The 18,352-nt window shown below is 45.8% G+C and overlaps 1 protein-coding gene across 4 annotated transcripts in view; it reads left to right on the top strand.

The window, feature by feature from the left end:
* The first annotated feature begins 7,902 nt into the window (after window positions 1-7,902).
* Window positions 7,903-18,352, top strand: part of LOC146820913 (uncharacterized) — a 358,187-nt gene continuing 347,737 nt past the window's right edge. For all 4 annotated transcript variants that reach the window (XR_014962641.1, XR_014962640.1, XM_085609311.1 and 1 more), the window contains exons 1-2: window positions 7,903-8,093; window positions 17,485-17,601. Coding sequence is in view for 2 of the 4 variants with exons in the window: in XM_085609311.1 (XP_085465437.1) it covers window positions 8,089-8,093; window positions 17,485-17,601 (122 nt within the window). In the remaining 2 variants the exon portion in view is untranslated. The remainder of the gene's footprint in view (window positions 8,094-17,484; window positions 17,602-18,352) is intronic.

Genomic DNA, 18,352 nt, shown 5'->3' with positions numbered 1-18,352 from the left:
TGTAATTGGATATAGAAGTTTTAAATTAAGCAGAAGCCACAATATTTAATCTGGAGGAATTGAAATTCGCAGAATACAATTCTAATAGATGAAATTTCCAATCCTCTTCTTTTATGGGTATAGGAAGAGAATTCACTCTAGTGCCACAGCAATCGGCGATTATTTCCCAATACTTTTTGGAATTATTTTTAGTAGCTGCATCTTTTATGTGTAACCATGCTCCATCTTCCTTTAGTTGTCTTACGGAGCGTTTTTTCCTCTGTCTTTTCCTCTTTAGTAGGTTTATTAAATTATTTCACTTGGACGAAAAATTCAGGAACTGAGCCCTCTCTAATTTATTTATTTCCCTGTTTATGGTAAGTAGTGGGTTAAAATATGATATCCGTTTAACAGGAGCATGTGTTGATTTGCAAGATTTAGCCAGGAGACCTATATTATGGGAAAAAGCTTCAAATAGATCGAATTGAGAGGAGTCACACTCGTCTGTTATTAAGTGCTGCTGATCTCCTATTAGTATCGATAAGTGGGCTTTTAATTTAGCGGTCGCTTGAGAGTTCCAGTGAATTCTGCCATTTGTTACAGAGAACTCTACTGTGTCACCTTTGAAGTTCCATGGGCCTACCTTGGCACAAGTAAAGTCATATTTAAAAAAAATCAGCATATGGTCGCTAAAACATTTCCTAGGTCTTCCATATTTGTAAGTTTACCAAAAGAATCTGTGGAAACAATTAATAGATCTCCCAGTTGGCCCCTTTTGAGTGTAGTTTGCTGGAGTGTCTTTTTCTAGCCTCCCATTAGCAATTATGAGATCTAAACTTCTCAAACCTTCAAGTAGTAAAACTCCTCTTTTGTCTGTCCTGCTGTTATTTGGAAATTGGCAATGCGTGTATTTAGGGCTTCGTTTTTTTCGGTGTTAGAAAATACCCTTATACTATGAGATGAAACTTTAGAGTTCAGATCCCCAACTAATAATAAGGACCTGCAATGTTCAATTTCCAGGGAAGAGGAGATAAAAAGGAATAGATCTTTTATTAGATAAGAGGCAGATGCATTGGGAGGTAAGTATGCATTTATGATCAACAAGAAGTCCAAGTGAACCTGGCTATCCTTATGATCTAAGTCAATCACCTGAATTAGGTTAGAGACATGAAAAATGTCTTTATATGACCAACTGAGGCTTGTTCTTAAAAGAATAGCAATACCTCCTTTAGCGTGACCTCTGCTCACAGGGAGCGCAGGCTGGCTAAGCACAATATAATCTTCGGTGGCCCAGTTCTTTATGATCCAAGTCTCTTGAAGACCGATTATATCAGTATTCTGCTCTTTCAGGAGTGGTGAATCGTATTGAATACTGCTGACAGATCCAGCATGATTAGAACTGCCTTGCTACCAGCATCTAGGGTAAACCTGAGAAAGTTGACCACCTCCAGTAGCGCAGTTTCTGTACTAAAACTGGGGCAAAACCCAGATTGACTTAGATGCAGCAAATTGTTGCTTTCCAAGAACAGGGATGGATGCCGATTAACCGGTTTATTCAAAAACTTCTGAGAGGGCCAAGAGTAGTGTAATGGGGCTGTAATTAGATGGGTTTGTAACCCCGCCTGGGATTTCTTTAGCAGTGACATGATTTTAGTCTATTTCCAAGCTTTGGAACTATGGTTGATGAGAGTGAGGCATTGAAAAAGATGGTTAGCAAGGGGGTTGATAGGCTCTAGTTCCAGGGCCAGAACATTTGTGGGGCATGGGTCAGATGGAGAACCTGATTTGAGGTTCCCAATAGTGAATAGTGAGCCTTCCAGTGAGATTGGATCAAATCTATCTAAGGAAGGGGGTGAGTAGGAAGTTTGATTGGCTTGCTGATGGTCGTCCACTCTAGCCCTCTCTCTTTCCTGGGGGCAGACTGACTTAGACATTAGAGATATCATCCTGGAAGTAGGTTGTTCACACCATTCCGTGGCAGGCACCTGCTGACCTATACAAGTCGCTAGGGATGTAAAATACTTCACTATTTTAAAGGCTTCTCTCGATTTGTTACCAGCCTTTAGAATTCTGGCCTCAAATGATTAGCTTTTTTGCTATTTTAATTTCTTTCGGAAATAATTTTTTAAAGATACGCTGTACCTAGGTTTGAGAATGGGAATGTATGACACCCTCCATTATCTTTCTAAGTGCTCACACTAGAGTTTGGCCTCTTTAAGAGTTAGTATACCATGAGTTGGAAGGCTTTGTTCACACCGGGGCTAAGGCACGGGTAGTGTCTCCAATCCAGTTGTCTATAAGGTCAAAATCAGAATCAACATTACATGTGAGTGAGGGCTTTTTCTCCTCCAATGCCCTACAAAAAACCTCAGGTTGGATGTTATGAAATGCTTTAGCCGCTCTAGATATGGAGCCTATTTGAGGAACATATCTCCCTACCTTGGCCCACCTAATTCTAATCATATAGTGGTCTGACCAAACTAGAGGGATGGGAGTATCCACTTTCAGGGGTAGGTTAGAGAAAATATAATCAAGGGTATGTCCCACTTGATATGTAGGTGTGAATACAGTCTGGGTGATGGTCATAGCAGAGATATTCTCTTGCAGTGTAATTGCTTCTTTTTCCTCGGCTAACTCCACGTGAAGGTTAAGATCACCTGTGAGGATCAAATGGGAGTATCTTACTGCTAGGGTTGAGAGAGCATTATACAGAGAGGTAAGGAAGGTTCCAGCTGAACCCAGGGGTCTCGAGAGTAGGGCGCCTGCTACTGATTGATTTAGGAATAGAGTGAGGCAGAAACCCATGTCCTCTGCTCCCTCCAAACCTACTATGGTTATGGAGGTATGAGTAAAATTCTCCTTATAGATCTTGGTTATCCCCCTCCTCAGCCATTCTCGTGATCCTCTTCGTATTTTATAGCCATTGCGAATTGCAGAGCAGATATCATGGTCAGAGAAATCCATTAGCCATGTTTCTGTTATGAATAATACATCATTTATAGAGATTCCTCGAGCTTATATAAAAACTACATTGTGTACAAGAGTCTAGAGCTAATGGTACACATGTTCGTACAGGGGCTAGTCTGTGTAATTGTAGCAAGCTATAGGCGTGTTTTTGACTGCCTTCAGGGTCAATTTGCGCATGGTGACTAGTGCTGGATGCAGACGGGCGCAGACAGGCTTGCCTTTAGCGAGCCTTCAGGGCGCAATCTGCACTTCCACGATGCATGCTGCCTTAAATGCATCTGGGAACAGAACACTAGAGCGTGCACTCACTGAAAATGGCGGCTCTAGCTGTCCCAAACAAGGTAAAATCACCGTGATGCTGGTCTATGTGCAAATGCGCCCATTATTTTAGCTGCTCTCCCTCCCAATTTAAAAAGAGAACGGATGACTGAACAGCGTTTAAGTTCAAATACAGTTCAAATGCATTTGAAAGACTGGCCTCTCTCTTTTTGGTACTGTGTACAGGGTGGACTGAGTGTAGAAAGTTTAAGTATGAGAGTTACTCCTTTACTTTCTCCTTTAAACGAACTGTAGATTGTGTTCAGTTGTGTTTAATAAGAGATTGCCCTCTCTTCTAACACCATACAACAGGGAAAATTTAATAATTTACTTTGAAAACTATGAGCTCTCAGGTGAGGCATCTGTACATGGTGAAGGGTATGTATCAATGGATTAACTAAGAGACAGACCTCTCTGCAAAGACCTTTACTCTGGCTGAACAGAGTGCATGGTATGGTTTCCTGAGAGTAGACACACAGCTGGGACTTCTGCACACCCTGAACTCTGTTTGCGCAATAATTTAGAGCAACAGGTCCTGTGAAAACATCTCTAACAAGCATTGGCATAGCCAATCGGTCTCGCCTTTGGACCCTTAGAAGTATTTAGTTATGCAGTACAATATCCTTGGTGCAACAACATCAACTGTTGCATGGCTAAACACTTATAAGGTCCCAAAGGCGAGACCTATTGGCTATGCCAATGATTGTTATCAATTTCATACCGAGTCTCACATGGCATATTTCTGGTGTTCAACAATGTTATTGGCATTTAAATATCCAAAGTACAGAACAAAGATGCATAGGCCTTGCGTCAATCAAGACTTAGACATAGTACAAAATAATTCATTACAGTACCCATATGGCGCATTTCTTAGTTGTAGAGAAGTGGATGACAGAAGCCTTTAGAAACACATCCCTGCTGACACCACACACGCGTCAGCTGAGCAACATTGCGGAGCAGATTTCCAGATCAATGTAAAACTCGAAGTATACGGTGACGGTCACAAGGCCGATGACCAAGCAAAGTATGTGAACTGAAGAAAGGAAAGTGGGCTTGAGGGTAGGGGGCGAGATGGGACATCGTCACGTGATTGGACTCGTGGGGCCAGAGTAAGAGCTTGGAATGTGATCCGAGAGACCCTACAGTGCCAGCTAATACCTCATGTGATTTCAGGATGACAGGAGGCGGCTGTGCTATTGAGAAATTACCCCCGAAACCAAAGCCACCTACGCTCCTGCGCCTTGCAGACACCCACTGGTTTTACTCAGCCAGTGCAAGGGCAGGCTGCCAGAAACACACCAGAGCATAAAGAACAGAGACACTGCCTGCAATGGAGAGCGAAACATGCCAGGTTAGAGACACGCAGAGCAAAACCTACCGGCGTGTCAACCCTACCCTCACACAAGCTGCAAACACTCTTCCAACCAAGACGCCCATTCTACGCCACTCCAGGTGTGCAGTTACATAGATTATAAACATGCAGCTGCTACCCAACGCCTCCCCATCAGAAATACGAGGCCGCAGGCGTTGGGTGCTGAAGTGCTCCCTGTGATAGATGTGCCCAACGAAAGTCAAGGATGTCAGGTTTTTGGGAGAACATATACATCATCCTGTTAGTTACCTCAAAAAAATGGCATGCACCCACCCAGACACCACGTGACTAATGCAGACAGAGCAGGACAGTGCAGGTAGGGCAGCACGCAGATATGGCAGATGAAGCAGTGAATTAGGAAGCTAAAACAAGCATGCGAGTGGTGCGCGCGCGCCACAGCGAGACGTCTGTTTTGCATTATCACGCACGCATCTGTGCATGATAATTGAAAACAGATGTGGCCCGTGTGGGTAACAGCAAGCAATAGGCCATGGGCGGAGCAAAGGCGGGACATGTGCCCGCCTTTGCCCAATTGCGTGCTGTCTTTCTTAGAAAGATGCACGCACAAGCCAATATCCTGTGACGAAAACAAAACCACACGCACGAGCGTGTGGTGAGCTTTTCAAAGCCCCTTACAAAAAGTCTCGCCAGGGCAGCTCATGCACGCTGCTACAGGCTCGACCTGAAAATGGTGTACATTCTGCATGGTTCACTTTGGTAAGAGCCTGCCTTCCCTTTTAAGACTTCTATACAGGCTGAAGACTATGGGGTCTATTACGATGGCGGGCGGATCGTTACTGAAAAAGGGGCCCGCCTGCCATATGTGCGGCGGTCCCGTGATTGGTATTAGGATGTGCCCACCACAGTGGCGGGTGCATCCCGCTGTTTTTACACTGCGGAAAGGCAATTTGCCGCCATGATACTAATATGGATGGCGGTGCCTTGCACCGCCACCATATTGCTGGGTTTTTCCACCCGGTAGGCAATCGTGCGGATTCTTCCCGTCCGCCGCGGTCCCACCTGCCATCGTAATGTGGCAGGGGGAAGAGTTAAGCGGTCGGTGACTTTTGGCAGGCAGATCGCCACTGCCATATGGGCGGTGGCGATCCGCCCACTATAATAATAGACCCCTATGTGTAGAAAGCTTAAGTAAGAGAGCCACATCTATCTTTTCACCTTCAAACAGGCTGTAGATAGTATTTAGTAGGGTTTGTTGATAGACATCTCTCTCTTCAATCCCCTATCAACAGTATGAAAGCCCTGCATAGCTGGTTTCTTTGACAGCATGGCCTGTCACTGCACCTCTGTACAAGGTGAATTCTAGGCGTGAATGCCTTTAGTGAAGAGCTAACCCCTCTCAAAAGACAATTACTCTGGATGGACGAGGTGCACCATATGATTTGCTAAGAAAAGCGTCTCTACTCACACTTTTGCACACGTTGAACTCTATGGGTAAAAGGATTAAGTGAACACCAGACTCTGTACAAACATATTTAATAAAGTTGAAATTATGCATATTTCACTTCGTTAAGAGCCTAAACTCGAACTTGCCTTCTCCTCTTCCAATCCGCTCGGTAACAACCCGAGGATTTCCTAGAATTAGGACATGGCAGGAACTCTGTCTTAAGTCACAGCCTTCATCCCAGAAACACATTTCCGGGCATTTTATTTGTAATCGCTCTAATTTTTGTATAACTAGGTTAGGCAATGTGATTAAGAACTGCAGAATGTTCGCCGAGCATGTGATGCCTTAAATGGCACGAGACAACAGAAGATACAGTAAATTGCAGCCAAGAAGCACAATAGCTTTGCCTTCAAAACCATTTGGGAAAATCACTCGAAAATCTTTGGGAAAATCACTCGAAAATCAAACGTTTCAAGAATACCTGACTTGAAAGACCAATCCAAAATACACACTTTGAAAGACAAATCCAGCAAGGGTGATACATCAAAGTGGTACCGTTTTTTCAGATTCATTGAGTAAACTCGGCAACAGTTTTACAGGTATGGGAAGATTTTCAGGTAAAATGATTTGTCAGAAAACCTATGTTCTGTTTCCACAAAACACTGCCACCGTGTTGCCCACACCGCGAAGCACCAGGGGGCATATTTACAAGCCAGGCGATAAAATTATCGCCGCTTTAGAGGCAGAAAACTGCCGCTAAATCGGCGATAATGGGCTTGATAATATGCTTTATGAAATTCCAATTGAAGCCGTTGTAGCGGCAGTTTTCTGCCGCTAAAGAGGCGATAATTTTATCGCCTGGCTTGATAATATGCTCCTAAGTTAGCAGACATTACACCGAGAAACGCAAACGTGAGTCGAAGCTCAAGATACGCACTTTAAACGAGTTCCTACTATGGGGCATATTAACAAGCCAGGCGATAAAATTATCGCCGCTTTAGCGGCAGAAAACTGCCGCTAAAACGCCGATAATGGGCTTGATAATATGCTCTATGGAATTACAATTGAAACCCATCTTAGATGTCCTTCACATTTAACATGGGCTTCAATTGGAATTCCATAGAGCATATTATCAAGCCCATTATCGCCGTTTTAGCGGCAGTTTTCTTAATTTTATCGCCTGGCTTGTTAATATGCTCCTATATCCTTAAAACGTTGTGTGAGGTATATTTGGTGTTTTGGTCAATAACTATACCAGTGCGGGTACAAAGTAACACAAAGAGCACCATTTACCAAGTTTTACAACGAATATAAAGAGGAAGATAACTAACTGTTCATGAAAACGTAAAGCAAAATGCCAAAATACATGCCCCTGCATTCAACACGACTGACGCAACTCAAGGGATAAAGTCCAGTTAAAAAAAAAAAAAAAGTATGTTTACGTTGCACTCGACACCTACGTAGTTTCATAGCGCTGTAGCGTCAGCTAGGCATTTTATTCTTCTCAAAAGGATGAAAGTCTGAACACCCTTGCCAGCATTAGCACCAACGACTTTCAGTGTGCCCCTGCACCTCTGCGTGGTGCATTAGCCCACTGAACCACCTTGACCTTGAGCTTTGTCGCCCCACCAGCTACTCACCCCGCAATCAGATGTACGATCTCGTTCACTGTGGAATCGTCTCGCGACGGATACCTCTCATTGCTCTAAATCAATATTAAAACAAATGTCCCCAATCAGTACAGTGCTCGGAGCCAAGGGTCACGTGGGGCACCCTGGCCAGCTCAGCGCTTGGAGTAGATGACGTCTGCGGAACGCCCCCTGGAAGCAGCAGTGACGTCTCCTGTCCCGAGTAACCGACTGCCTTTTTTGAGGTAAATGCGGGCTTCTATAAAAGAGCCCCTGCCATGGCTGAGCAGAGCTGTGCAGGGAGGAGGGTTTGCTGCACCAAAGAGGGCAGACTTCGGTACAAGGACCTGCAGCAGGAGAAGGCACTTCCTGGAATAATTCAACCCATTTCTTGACCCTTACGGCCATCTAGTGCTCACATGAGGTCAACTTTGTAAATATGCATTTTACTCCTGTTTTAACCTAACCGTGACACTTTTTTATTTTTTACAATATAAATATGCAACTTGTTAGAGTTATAATTGCATTGTTAGCATGCACAGTTTTTCTTGTGTACCTTTGTAACTTAATATATGTAACTTGTTAGCCTGTTTAGTCTATCTTGTGTACCTTATGTAACTTACATGGGGGCATATCAACAAGGGCTTTATCTCTGCTTTTTTGGCTTTAAAAGCCAAAAAAGGAGAGATAAAACTAGCGCCCTATCAACAACAGGGTGCTAACATGCAAATTTGCATGTTAGCACCCTTTTATTCTACGCTTCCCCTTGCATCTCTAATGAGATGCAAAGGGGGCGTTCCAGAGTAAAATAATAGGAGAAATGTCGCTAAGCGACATTTCTCCTATTATCAAGAATGTCGCTAACCCTGTTAGAGACAAAAAAAGCAGCGCTAACCGCGGTTAACGCTGCTTTTTTACGTCTGGTATTTTTCTGACTTAGCCATGATATCCTATGGAAGGAGGATATCATGGCTAAGTTTGCCTGTCCCTATCAACAAGGTAACGTGAGATTATCGCTGGATATCCAGCGATAATCTCACGTTAGCCTGTTAGTGTGAGGATTTTTATCGCTATTGAGATAAGCGTTGCTAATAGCATGCTATCTCAGCGATAAAAATTCACGCTAGCCGGCAATAATGATCCTAGCGCTAAGTGCGCTTAGAGATAATTATCGCCGGTTGTTGTTGACATGCCCCATGGTTCTTTTGAAAAACGCTCTAACATCTTTGGGTAAAGTTTGCGCTATATAAAATTGCATTAAAGAAATAAATAAAGGAGACCTGTGCACGCTCTCTACAGCCCAGACACTGAGGCCTGCACCTGAGAGTGGGTTCAGAGCACCATAGAGCTCGGAGAGTGACCTGCTTGACGGTGCAGGGTAGTGGCAGCAGCCTTCCCAGCCACTCCAAGGTGGTTGCGGTGCCCCAGCCGCAGTGAATCAGGCGACCCCATGCACATAAACTACTATGAACAAACAAGAACTGTTTGCAAACTTATTTTGAAAAAAAAATAGAAACTTTGTATGGATATTCTTTAGTAGGGTAATGGGAAAGCTTAACCATGACTGTTGAACAATTTGATACGTTCACTAGTAACTGCGACACCATTCTTTTAAAATAATGAAATTCAGAGCTTGAAAAGAGACCTCCATGTTGTCATTTCTTTTAATACCTCGCTCAACACAGCGGCTTATGGTTTCTCATGAAATTGGGTGCAGCTCTGTGCACTGTACGAGACACTTTCGGATAATAGCTACTCATGCTGTTAAAGTGAATGTCACTTTTCAACACATTTTCACTAAGCTTTGTGCAGTGCAAGGTTTTCATTATATTTCACCATTAAGAATAAACTTTGACAGTTAGAGCTTTGGGCGGAGTGCCTAGTTTTGTGTGTGTAGAGAACTAAGCGCACCTGTTGGACCTGGCCTTTCCAGCAGGCTTATACCCAGAAGTTTTGCTTTTGGGCCTCTTGTTTTTGATCCTGGTTTGGTTGGTTTTATGACTCTGGGCCCTTTACCACTGCTGATCAGTGCTAAAGTGCATATGCTCATTGTGTAAATTGTTATTATGGATTGGTGTTTCCATGATTGGCTTGTTTGACTTACTGCTAAGTCCCAAGTACAGTGCACTGTGTGTGCCTAGGGCCTGTAAGTCAAATTCTGCTAGTGGGGCTGCAGCACTGATTGTGCCACCCACACAAGCATCCTTTCCAAAGGGGTCTCAGAAATGCCACTGCAGTGTCTGTGTGCAGTTTTGTTGGACCTGGCCCTTTTTGACAAGTTCACCCCTAAACCTTTTGCCTTTTTTCTGACATGGTGTTGGTGGTTTTAGGCCTCTGGGCAATTTAGCACTGGGGTCCAGTGTAAAGTGCGTGCGCTCTCTGTGCACATTTAGTAAGGTTGGCCGGCCCTCCCATAGGAATGCATTGGGGATTCCCTGATCAGTGTGTGTCAGTGGTAATTCCTGTTATGAGAGGAGCAGTGTGGTCAAGTCTGGTATGTTTGGAATTGTAATAATAAATGCTGTGCAATGGTGTGCGCAGATTTATTGTGGTTATTTTAGAAATGCCACTTTTAGAAGTTGGCATTTCTGTGTGCTATGTGTCTGCCTGCCTGATGTGAATTGCATGTCTGGCTTGTGAGTGACAGGGGCTGGGAGGTGTGTGGCTCCAGGAGGGGTTGGGTGAGTCAGCGCTGGGTTGAATAGGATGTTTGTGCTGGGAACAGTGGGAGGAGTAATCCCCTGACTCTGAATAGGAGTGTGCCTGCCCTGTACAATGCTGGCTCTGTGGTGTATCTGATGACCTAGCCCTCACCTGACAAAGGGGAAGAGGAGCTTGCAAAACAAAGTGCTCCAAATCCCCTCTGAACCAGTTGCATTTGGTTCCACCATGCCCTGCAATACAGACAAAGAGAATGTTGGTATAAATATAGGGACTGTGACCCCATGAAAATGTTCAGTTCCGTTCTTGTTCCTGAATCCTGCTGGGATGTGCTGCTGCTGGGGCCCAGGAGGGGTTGCCATGAGGGCTTGCCTCCATGGGCCCTGGCTTGCCTCCATGGGCCCTGCATTGCCCCCTCATCTCTAAAGACTTTTGGGACCCTTCTGCTTTTCTTGCTAGAGTCCAGGACCTTCAGGAGTTTGTCCGCATCTGGCACCCTGGGAGCGTTTTATTTTAATTTCCCCAGAGAAAGGTAGCATGGGCTGCACAGCGCCGAGCTGCAACCCTTTGTTTTTGAAGGAATCCCCGTCGTAGGGAATTCCGCCGCATTGCTGTGAGTAGCGGGTGCCCACCCTGCGTTTGTGCCTCCTACGAGCGGAAGCCTACCCTGCTTATGGTGCCTTTCTTGGCGGGTGCCCACGCCGCCTATTTTTATGGTCATTGCGGGTGCCCACTCCACCTTTGCTTTTATTTTTATTACGGGAGTCCACCCCGCATTCTGAGATACTAGTGGGTGCCTACCCCGCATTGCGGCTGAAGGAGAACGAAGCCGCCAGAAGAAGTTGCCGGGCCGCTGCCTAGTGTGACCCGGAAGTCCAGCCCCACTACCTGCTTGAAACCTGGGAGAGCCCCGCATGCTGCCACATTTGGGTGATTAATAGGGGTGGGCGGAATTTGCAAAATTCACTTTCGCAAATTATCGTGAACATGTTAAATGATCACGAGAAGAAAGACGTGATCGTGCGACGAATGACATTACTGCGGGCGCGAACTGTCGTGAGACAGCGCAAATGGCTACCAACAATCCAACATCTCGTGGAGAACGCGACCGGATCGGAAAAACTTGTCGGTGAACGCGGGGATTCAGGTAAGGCGATCGCGCGCACGTGAGAATGTATTATTTTACAGCGCGAGCAAGCAAAAAATTTCCGGTAAAATGCGGATTGCGGAAATTTTGACATTTTCGCGCTCTCCGCGGAACGTGAAAATGTCAAATTATCGCAATTCCCGCGAGCGGAACGGAATTTTAGCCCAGGCCTAGTGATTACGGCAGAGGGGGCACGAGGCACATTGTCGGTGAATGCCCCCGCCGCATTTAAGAAGAGGAGTCCGGAGCAAGGAGTCCGGGGAGTGGAGCTGGTGGGGAGAGGGTGTATGTCGAGGCACGCTATCGGTGCTTGCCCCCATTGTTGCTTACCCCAAGGCACAGTGTTGGTGCCTGAGTGGTTCCGCCAGAGAGCGGGCCGCTCCCACGTTGTTGACATATTTGTTTAAGGGCCCAGAGGGGCCCGTGCCCCTTCCAGTTTGACCGAATGTCTACAGCTGCCCCGGCTGACAGAGCGCAGCTGCACCGATGGGGGACAGTTACTTCAGAGAAGGGCCCAGTGGGGCCAAAGATGCACAGATGTGCCAGCACCCCTTACTTCGTTTGTATCCTCAGCTGCACCGCACCAGCGCGGGCAGCTGCAACGTTTGTGCATAATTATTCAAAGGGCACAGTGAGTGCCCGGCCCATGTTCTGTTTCACAGCTGCATGGCAATTAGCGCCAGCTGCAACGTTTAGCCATTGGTTCTTTGGGGGCATTTTTGTGAGATAGAAGTGAGATGCACTCCTCTGCCCCAGCGCAATTGCGCACTTGCGAACTTCCCTGCATTGGCAGCCGCCCTGACATTTGGACATTGGGCATTTGAGCCCCCTGAGAATGCCAGTTGGCCAGGGGGACTGTTAGCTTGATAGGGTGCCGGGCCCTAATGTGATTTATGTGGTGCTAGGAAATGTGATTCATGTACTATGATTTACGCACCCTGTTTTATGCCTCTAACTGTGGTTTATGTATGAGGTTATTTGCATACTGTGGTTTATGCTAGTGAGATTTTTTTCTACTTTGAGTTATGCCCCTAAGGTGAGTTATGCTTAGGAGGTTATGGTCGAATATGTTTAGGCTTATGAGGTTGGCGCCGGATATATTTCATGCCTAATGTGATACTGTGCATAATATGGTTTGTGTTACCGGATGATGCTGAGTTCAGTGTTTGCCAGTAATTACTGGTTGTGTTTTACGTTTAGTATATGTTCTACACCTACTAAGTTCACTTTGTGATGATTCGGACAGTGGTCCAAGTGGCCCTGTCATGTGTATATAATCCTCTGTATGTATTGCCCAGTGCCGGTTTGCACAGTTTATATTGTGTGAGTACTCTTCTAATGTGCTTTATGATAAAACAAAGGCTATTTTTGATATAACCTTGTGTGGAGTTCCTTTTGTGGTGTGCCTAGTATGTTGTTGCTGTGTGAGTGTTGCACAAATGCTTTACACATTGCCTCTGGGATAAGCCTGACTACTCGTGCCAAGCTACCAAGGGGGTGAGCAGGGATTATCGTTGGCGTGTAACTTCCTTGCCCTGACTAGAGTGGTGGTCTCTGCCTGGCTTTGGTGCAAGCCTTAGCCAACCAGAGCTCCCATTTCTAACACGTTTCCACTGCCATGTCGACCTGGCAAGTGCACCAACTTGCCAGGCCCTAACTCTCCTTTTTCTTACATGTAAACTACCCCTAAGGTAGGCCCAAGGTACCCCTGTGGGGTGGGTGCTGTGTGTGCTAAATGTAGGACATGTACCAGTGTGTGACTTGTACTGATAGTGATTTACAGTGTATTTTGTTTTCACTATGGAAGGGCTATCTGTCCTTAAGGATAGAATGGTGATTTACTTATAACAGTAACCAAAAAGTATCCAACCCAGAAGAGACTAATAAGTAAAGTGTAGGCACATTTCTCTATCAGAAGGTGATCTAGTTAACTGCTACTACAACTATTGGAGCAGTACCTCTTTGTATAGTAACACTCACACACTCTAGTATAGTGTCATGCTTCATCATCGGGTTCACCCTGGCTCCTAAAGGTCAGGGTGGGCATAACCCTATTTCAGGGAGCGCTTATTAGAAAAGGCCAGGGAGTCTAAAGATTAAAAAAACACTAGAAACTCCAGGTTTCCTTTAAATGTGGAGTGGTGTTGGCTATTAAAAACAAAAGAAGGGCGTTCCCAGGATATAATGGTCCTATAACCCTAAAGTACTTGCCAACATTATTCAGCCAATGAGCGGCCCTATGGGTCCATGGCTTTCTTCAGGGCAAACCAAACGTGCAAATTCCCTCCCTGGAAATATAAACACAATGAAATCACATCATTAAAATCAATTCATCCAAGAATACGCCGTATGGATATACTTATCCTCAGTCTGGTGTTTACTCAAGGATATGTCCAACCAAATTTTGGCGGACCACACACATCTCACGAGTGCAGGCAAAGGGCAGTCCTGTAGTCACACAGTTATCAATGATCCTGCCCCCGTGGCATTACCTACTCCGTCCTGCGACTCCTGGCGTGAGTGATTTACTTATAACATCTTATAAGTATAACTTCCAATGGGAACAAGATAAAAAGAGGGAGTTTGGTATGCCTGAACTCAGAGTGTAAAAATACATCTTTTAGTAAAGATGATTTTTCTGTTCTGGGTTTGAAAATACCACTTTTAAAAAGTGTTTTTTTTCTTGCTCAACCATCCTGTGTGCCTCTGCTGGTTTGTAAATTGACTGTCTGGTTTTGGAATGACAGACTGTGGATGTGAATTCTCTCAGCCATTGTGGGGGTTGAGGTGTGACCTGCCTTTCCTGGATGAGTCAGGGTTGGGCTGAATAGACCTGGGCTGTTTTTAGAGTAGTGGGAGGAGATTACTCTGCAACTGAATAGGCCTGGTCTGCCCTGAACAATGCTGTCTCCGCTTCTTGCCAGAAAGCTGCCCCAGTGAGGACATAACTGGTTTGGACTGGTTTCAGAGCCCGTCTGCCTTAAGAGGACAAAGAAAAATGTAGTATAAATATTGGGGCACAGACCCCAGAACCTTAGATTACTTCAAGGAACAAGAGGACCCTGCCAAGAAGAAGAGGAGAAGGACTGTGTGAGGAGCGCTGCCTTTCCTGAGTGAGGCCTACAGTTGCTGCTTCTGTCTGTGGTGGAGGAAAAGGACTGACTATTTTTGCCCTGCTGTGGTATCCTGCTTGTGAAGAATCTCTAAGCGCTTGAAGAAGAGGTTACCTCCTGTTCTGAAGTCTCAGGGAAACAAAGAATTCACCACCTGCTCCCCTGAACTGTATTGCTGGGAGTTCTGACATGCCAAGAGGTGCCTGTGCCTGTGTTGGGCCTCTGGAGGTTGTCCTGCTGCTGTGAGCCGAAAAAACCTGAAACAGTTGAAGAAGTGTGACGCATCCGCACCTCTTTCCGATGCAATGCTGCTGTGCAAGAAGAATATCCACTCATCACCACCGTGCAGCTAAAGAAATCGATGCAGCTCCTGCCTACGGCTGAAGAAATCACTGCATCTGAGTCTCATACACTGCTGTGTGGCTGCAAGAACTGTGGAACCACAGCAGGAGAAATCGACACAGAGCTCGAGTGCCACCAAAGCATTGAGGACTGTCACATCCCAGAACTCGACACATCACACCGGATTGACAAGTCTGCAACAACGCCAAGGTCGCCATAAGAAACCAACGCATCACCTCTCCACTCAGTAAGAAACTGATGCATCACCTCTTCTCCGGTAAGGAAAAGACGCATCCTCTCCCCTGCGCAGTAGTAAGGAACCAACGCATCACCTCTCCCGAAGCAAGCAACCGGCGCATCACCTTCCCTGCACGTAAGGAACCGACGCATCACTTTCCCTGCGGCTGGTTTTGCTTATGATTTTGATGCATCGAAGGTACTTTGTGTTGAAAGTGTTGCTTCTATAGTTTACTATAGACAGATCTGTTTTTACCTTTTACAAGTCATATTTTCATAACTGTATGTTGGATTTTTGTTTTGCTCTTGTTTAGTTTAGATAAAGTTTGCTAGTTTTTCTAAACTGGTGTGGTGTCCATTTGTAATGTTTTCACTGTGTTACTGTATTACTGTATGTGTGCACAAATGCTTTACACACTGCCTCTGAGATAAGCTTGTCTGCTCATGCCAAGCTACCAAGGGGGTGAGCAGGGGTTATTTCTGAAGTGTTCCCCTTACCCTGACTAGGAAGGTGGGTCCTTACTTGGAGAAAGATACCTACCTCTACCTACTAGAGACCCCCATTTCTAACAGCACCTTAATAGGAAAGTTATCTTGCTGCTTTGTGGCACTTTTCATCCACGTCTCAAAGGGGTACAACATGTGTTATAGCCGAGCGAGCTGAACGCTCGCTGCTCCCACATGCGGTGATCGTGCAGCAGAGGTGCAACTAGTGCCAAATTTTGGGGGGGGCTAAGAAAAAATTTCGGGGTGGGCTGAATCTTTAAGCAATAGGCAGAGTGGAGCTGCAGGGGCTCTTAGAAGGGGTGAAACAACAGCAAGGCCTCATTAACATGCAAATGGTCTTTTAAAGACCTGTGAAGTACTCGGGTGCGGCTGTGTGTGTGCCCGGGAAGCTGTCTCATCCCGGGCTGCCACACACGACGGGGGGGCTGAAGCCCTTTGAGTCCAATGGGTGTTGTGCGTCTGTCGTGCAGCATGAGTGCGAATCCAAGCTAGACAACCTCAGACTCCTATCTCTCTAAGTGGGCGCAATGCAATGGACAATGGTATCATTTGTTATTTACATAACATAAGTGTGGTACGAGAGGCTATACGAATGCTTATTGTTATTAATTTGTTAATACTTGATCTGCGCCCTAAATGTTAAACAACAGTCATATTGCAGGTTGTGCACACAATGGGTATAATAGTAGGGCTACTGGCATAATCTTCGCAGGTGCTGGATTTTAAAATTTCTAGTTTCAGGCAAGGGGTCTGTAAGTGGCGGTCGTCTCTTTTGTGCAGAATCTCTGTCATAGTTTCACATTCCGCTTCTTTTCAAATGTAACTATAAAACAAAACTTTGTTCCAATGGCATTGTCTTATAGGCTTGTGCATTACTGCATAGCAAGGGTGTGTGGCGCCATCTACTGTATCGTGATAAGCAAGGTCAGGGGAGGTGGATGGTTTATGGGCTGGGGTGCTTCACCCGGACTCAGACATGATCCTCGCTTTTATCCAGGAAAAAAAAAGTTTCTCTAGACACACCTATTGTATGTTTTCTGTGATTGCGTCCAAGGGAGTGGAGTGACACTTTGCCACCCACACACGATAATCCATGGACTCAGTCGTCCGTTTCTGCCCCTTCCACTTTGCCTCCCCCAAAAGAAGTTTCCCACTCCGCCATCTATTCCGTTGTATTTTGTCCCCAACTTTAGGCAGTGCGCCTCATCTCCCCGTCTGTTGCATTCTGTTTTGTTCCCACCATTAAGCCACGGGCAGTGCCCTGTCCCAGCAGTCCAGTGGTGTAACGAAAGTTGAAGCGGCCCCCCTGCAAAGTATACAGAGGGGTCCCCCTCCAGATTTAATCCGGAGCTCTCCGGCGTGAGTACAGTGCAGAGGGGGCCCCCTGCAGCTCGCCCCCCACTGCGGGGTATGGGGAGCCTGTGTTATGCCCCTGCAGCAGTCCCCTTCCACTTTCTGTTCAGCACCCACATTCAGGAAGCGGGAAGCCTCCTGCGCATCTCACACGCGCGCTAGGCGCAGCCGTGCTTTGCATGGTAGCATCTTCTCATGGAGCAGCAGTGTCCCCAGAGTTTACACATTTGCACTTGTTGCGTGCTTTCTGGCATTTGGCCGCATGTGGGAAGGTGCGGGGGCTTGCAGTGTCTTTAACGTCATCATTACACTGCACTTTTCTTTCCTCTGCTACTGGCAGCTGCCTAAACTGACACACACATAAAGATATTTGCGTTGATTCTTTTTAATGACTGATACCCTCAAAAAGTCTAACGTGCACGTGAGTGATGCTTGTTTCTTATTTTCCTTGTTAGATCCCCAGCAATGGAGCACCGGAGCAGCGTGCAGTTGCTGGTGTCATTCGCTTTGTTTAGCTTCCTTTGCTTCGGGGTGCACGCTCTGCCGCTGTTGGGTATGGACTTAGCCATGAGGTAAGTGTTGAAACCAATACTGCAACACTGTGACAACAGTGACCACGACCAAAAACTCCTGTACCCAGGGAATCTAGTTTTATGGTTCACTTCACGGCCTGCTTCAGATTAGATACACTTTGAACAAGTGACGTGTCTGCAATAGTTTGGAAAAATAGGTTAGCAGGCCCAAGTTTTATTCTTGAGAGGCTGCCTCCCTAATACCAGGATTGGCGAATACCAAGACTGTCTGGAATTAATTCCACTTTATGCCTTCTTTGTCCACCACGATACACTTCCTGTGTCTTCATCTCTCCCTTGAATTTCTTTTCATCCATGCCTTCTCCCTTTGCCACTGTCTCGTCATCGTTCTCCTTCCTACTCTTTCTCCCTAATCTGCTTCTCTCTTGCTCTTACCCAAAGTCTGATAATGAAAAATAAGTCTGTTTCTACAGAAATAAGTGACAGTGCCTACCACCTGCAAACACTGGCACAAGTTAAGCACTGCATGGCCGCCACCTTTCCAAAGTAGAAATCGCCAGATGTCCACAGCCTAAAATGTAATTGCCATGACAACAATTAAGGGCCGGATTAAGAGTGAATGGGTTACTCTATCACAACGTGATGGATACCCTGTCTGCGCGTTTCAAGTGCCTTTGGATATATTCATTTATAATTAGGCGGACGGGACATCCATCAGGTTTGTGACAGAGTAACCGTGCCCCAAACACTAAATGAGGCTCTAAGTAACCTTGCTTTGGGAGCTTCTAAA

The sequence above is a fragment of the Triturus cristatus genome, chromosome 6 (genome assembly GCF_964204655.1).
Source record: "Triturus cristatus chromosome 6, aTriCri1.1, whole genome shotgun sequence".
Classification (NCBI taxonomy): Eukaryota; Metazoa; Chordata; class Amphibia; order Caudata; family Salamandridae; genus Triturus; species Triturus cristatus.
This window is presented reverse-complemented; position numbering and strand designations above follow the sequence as displayed.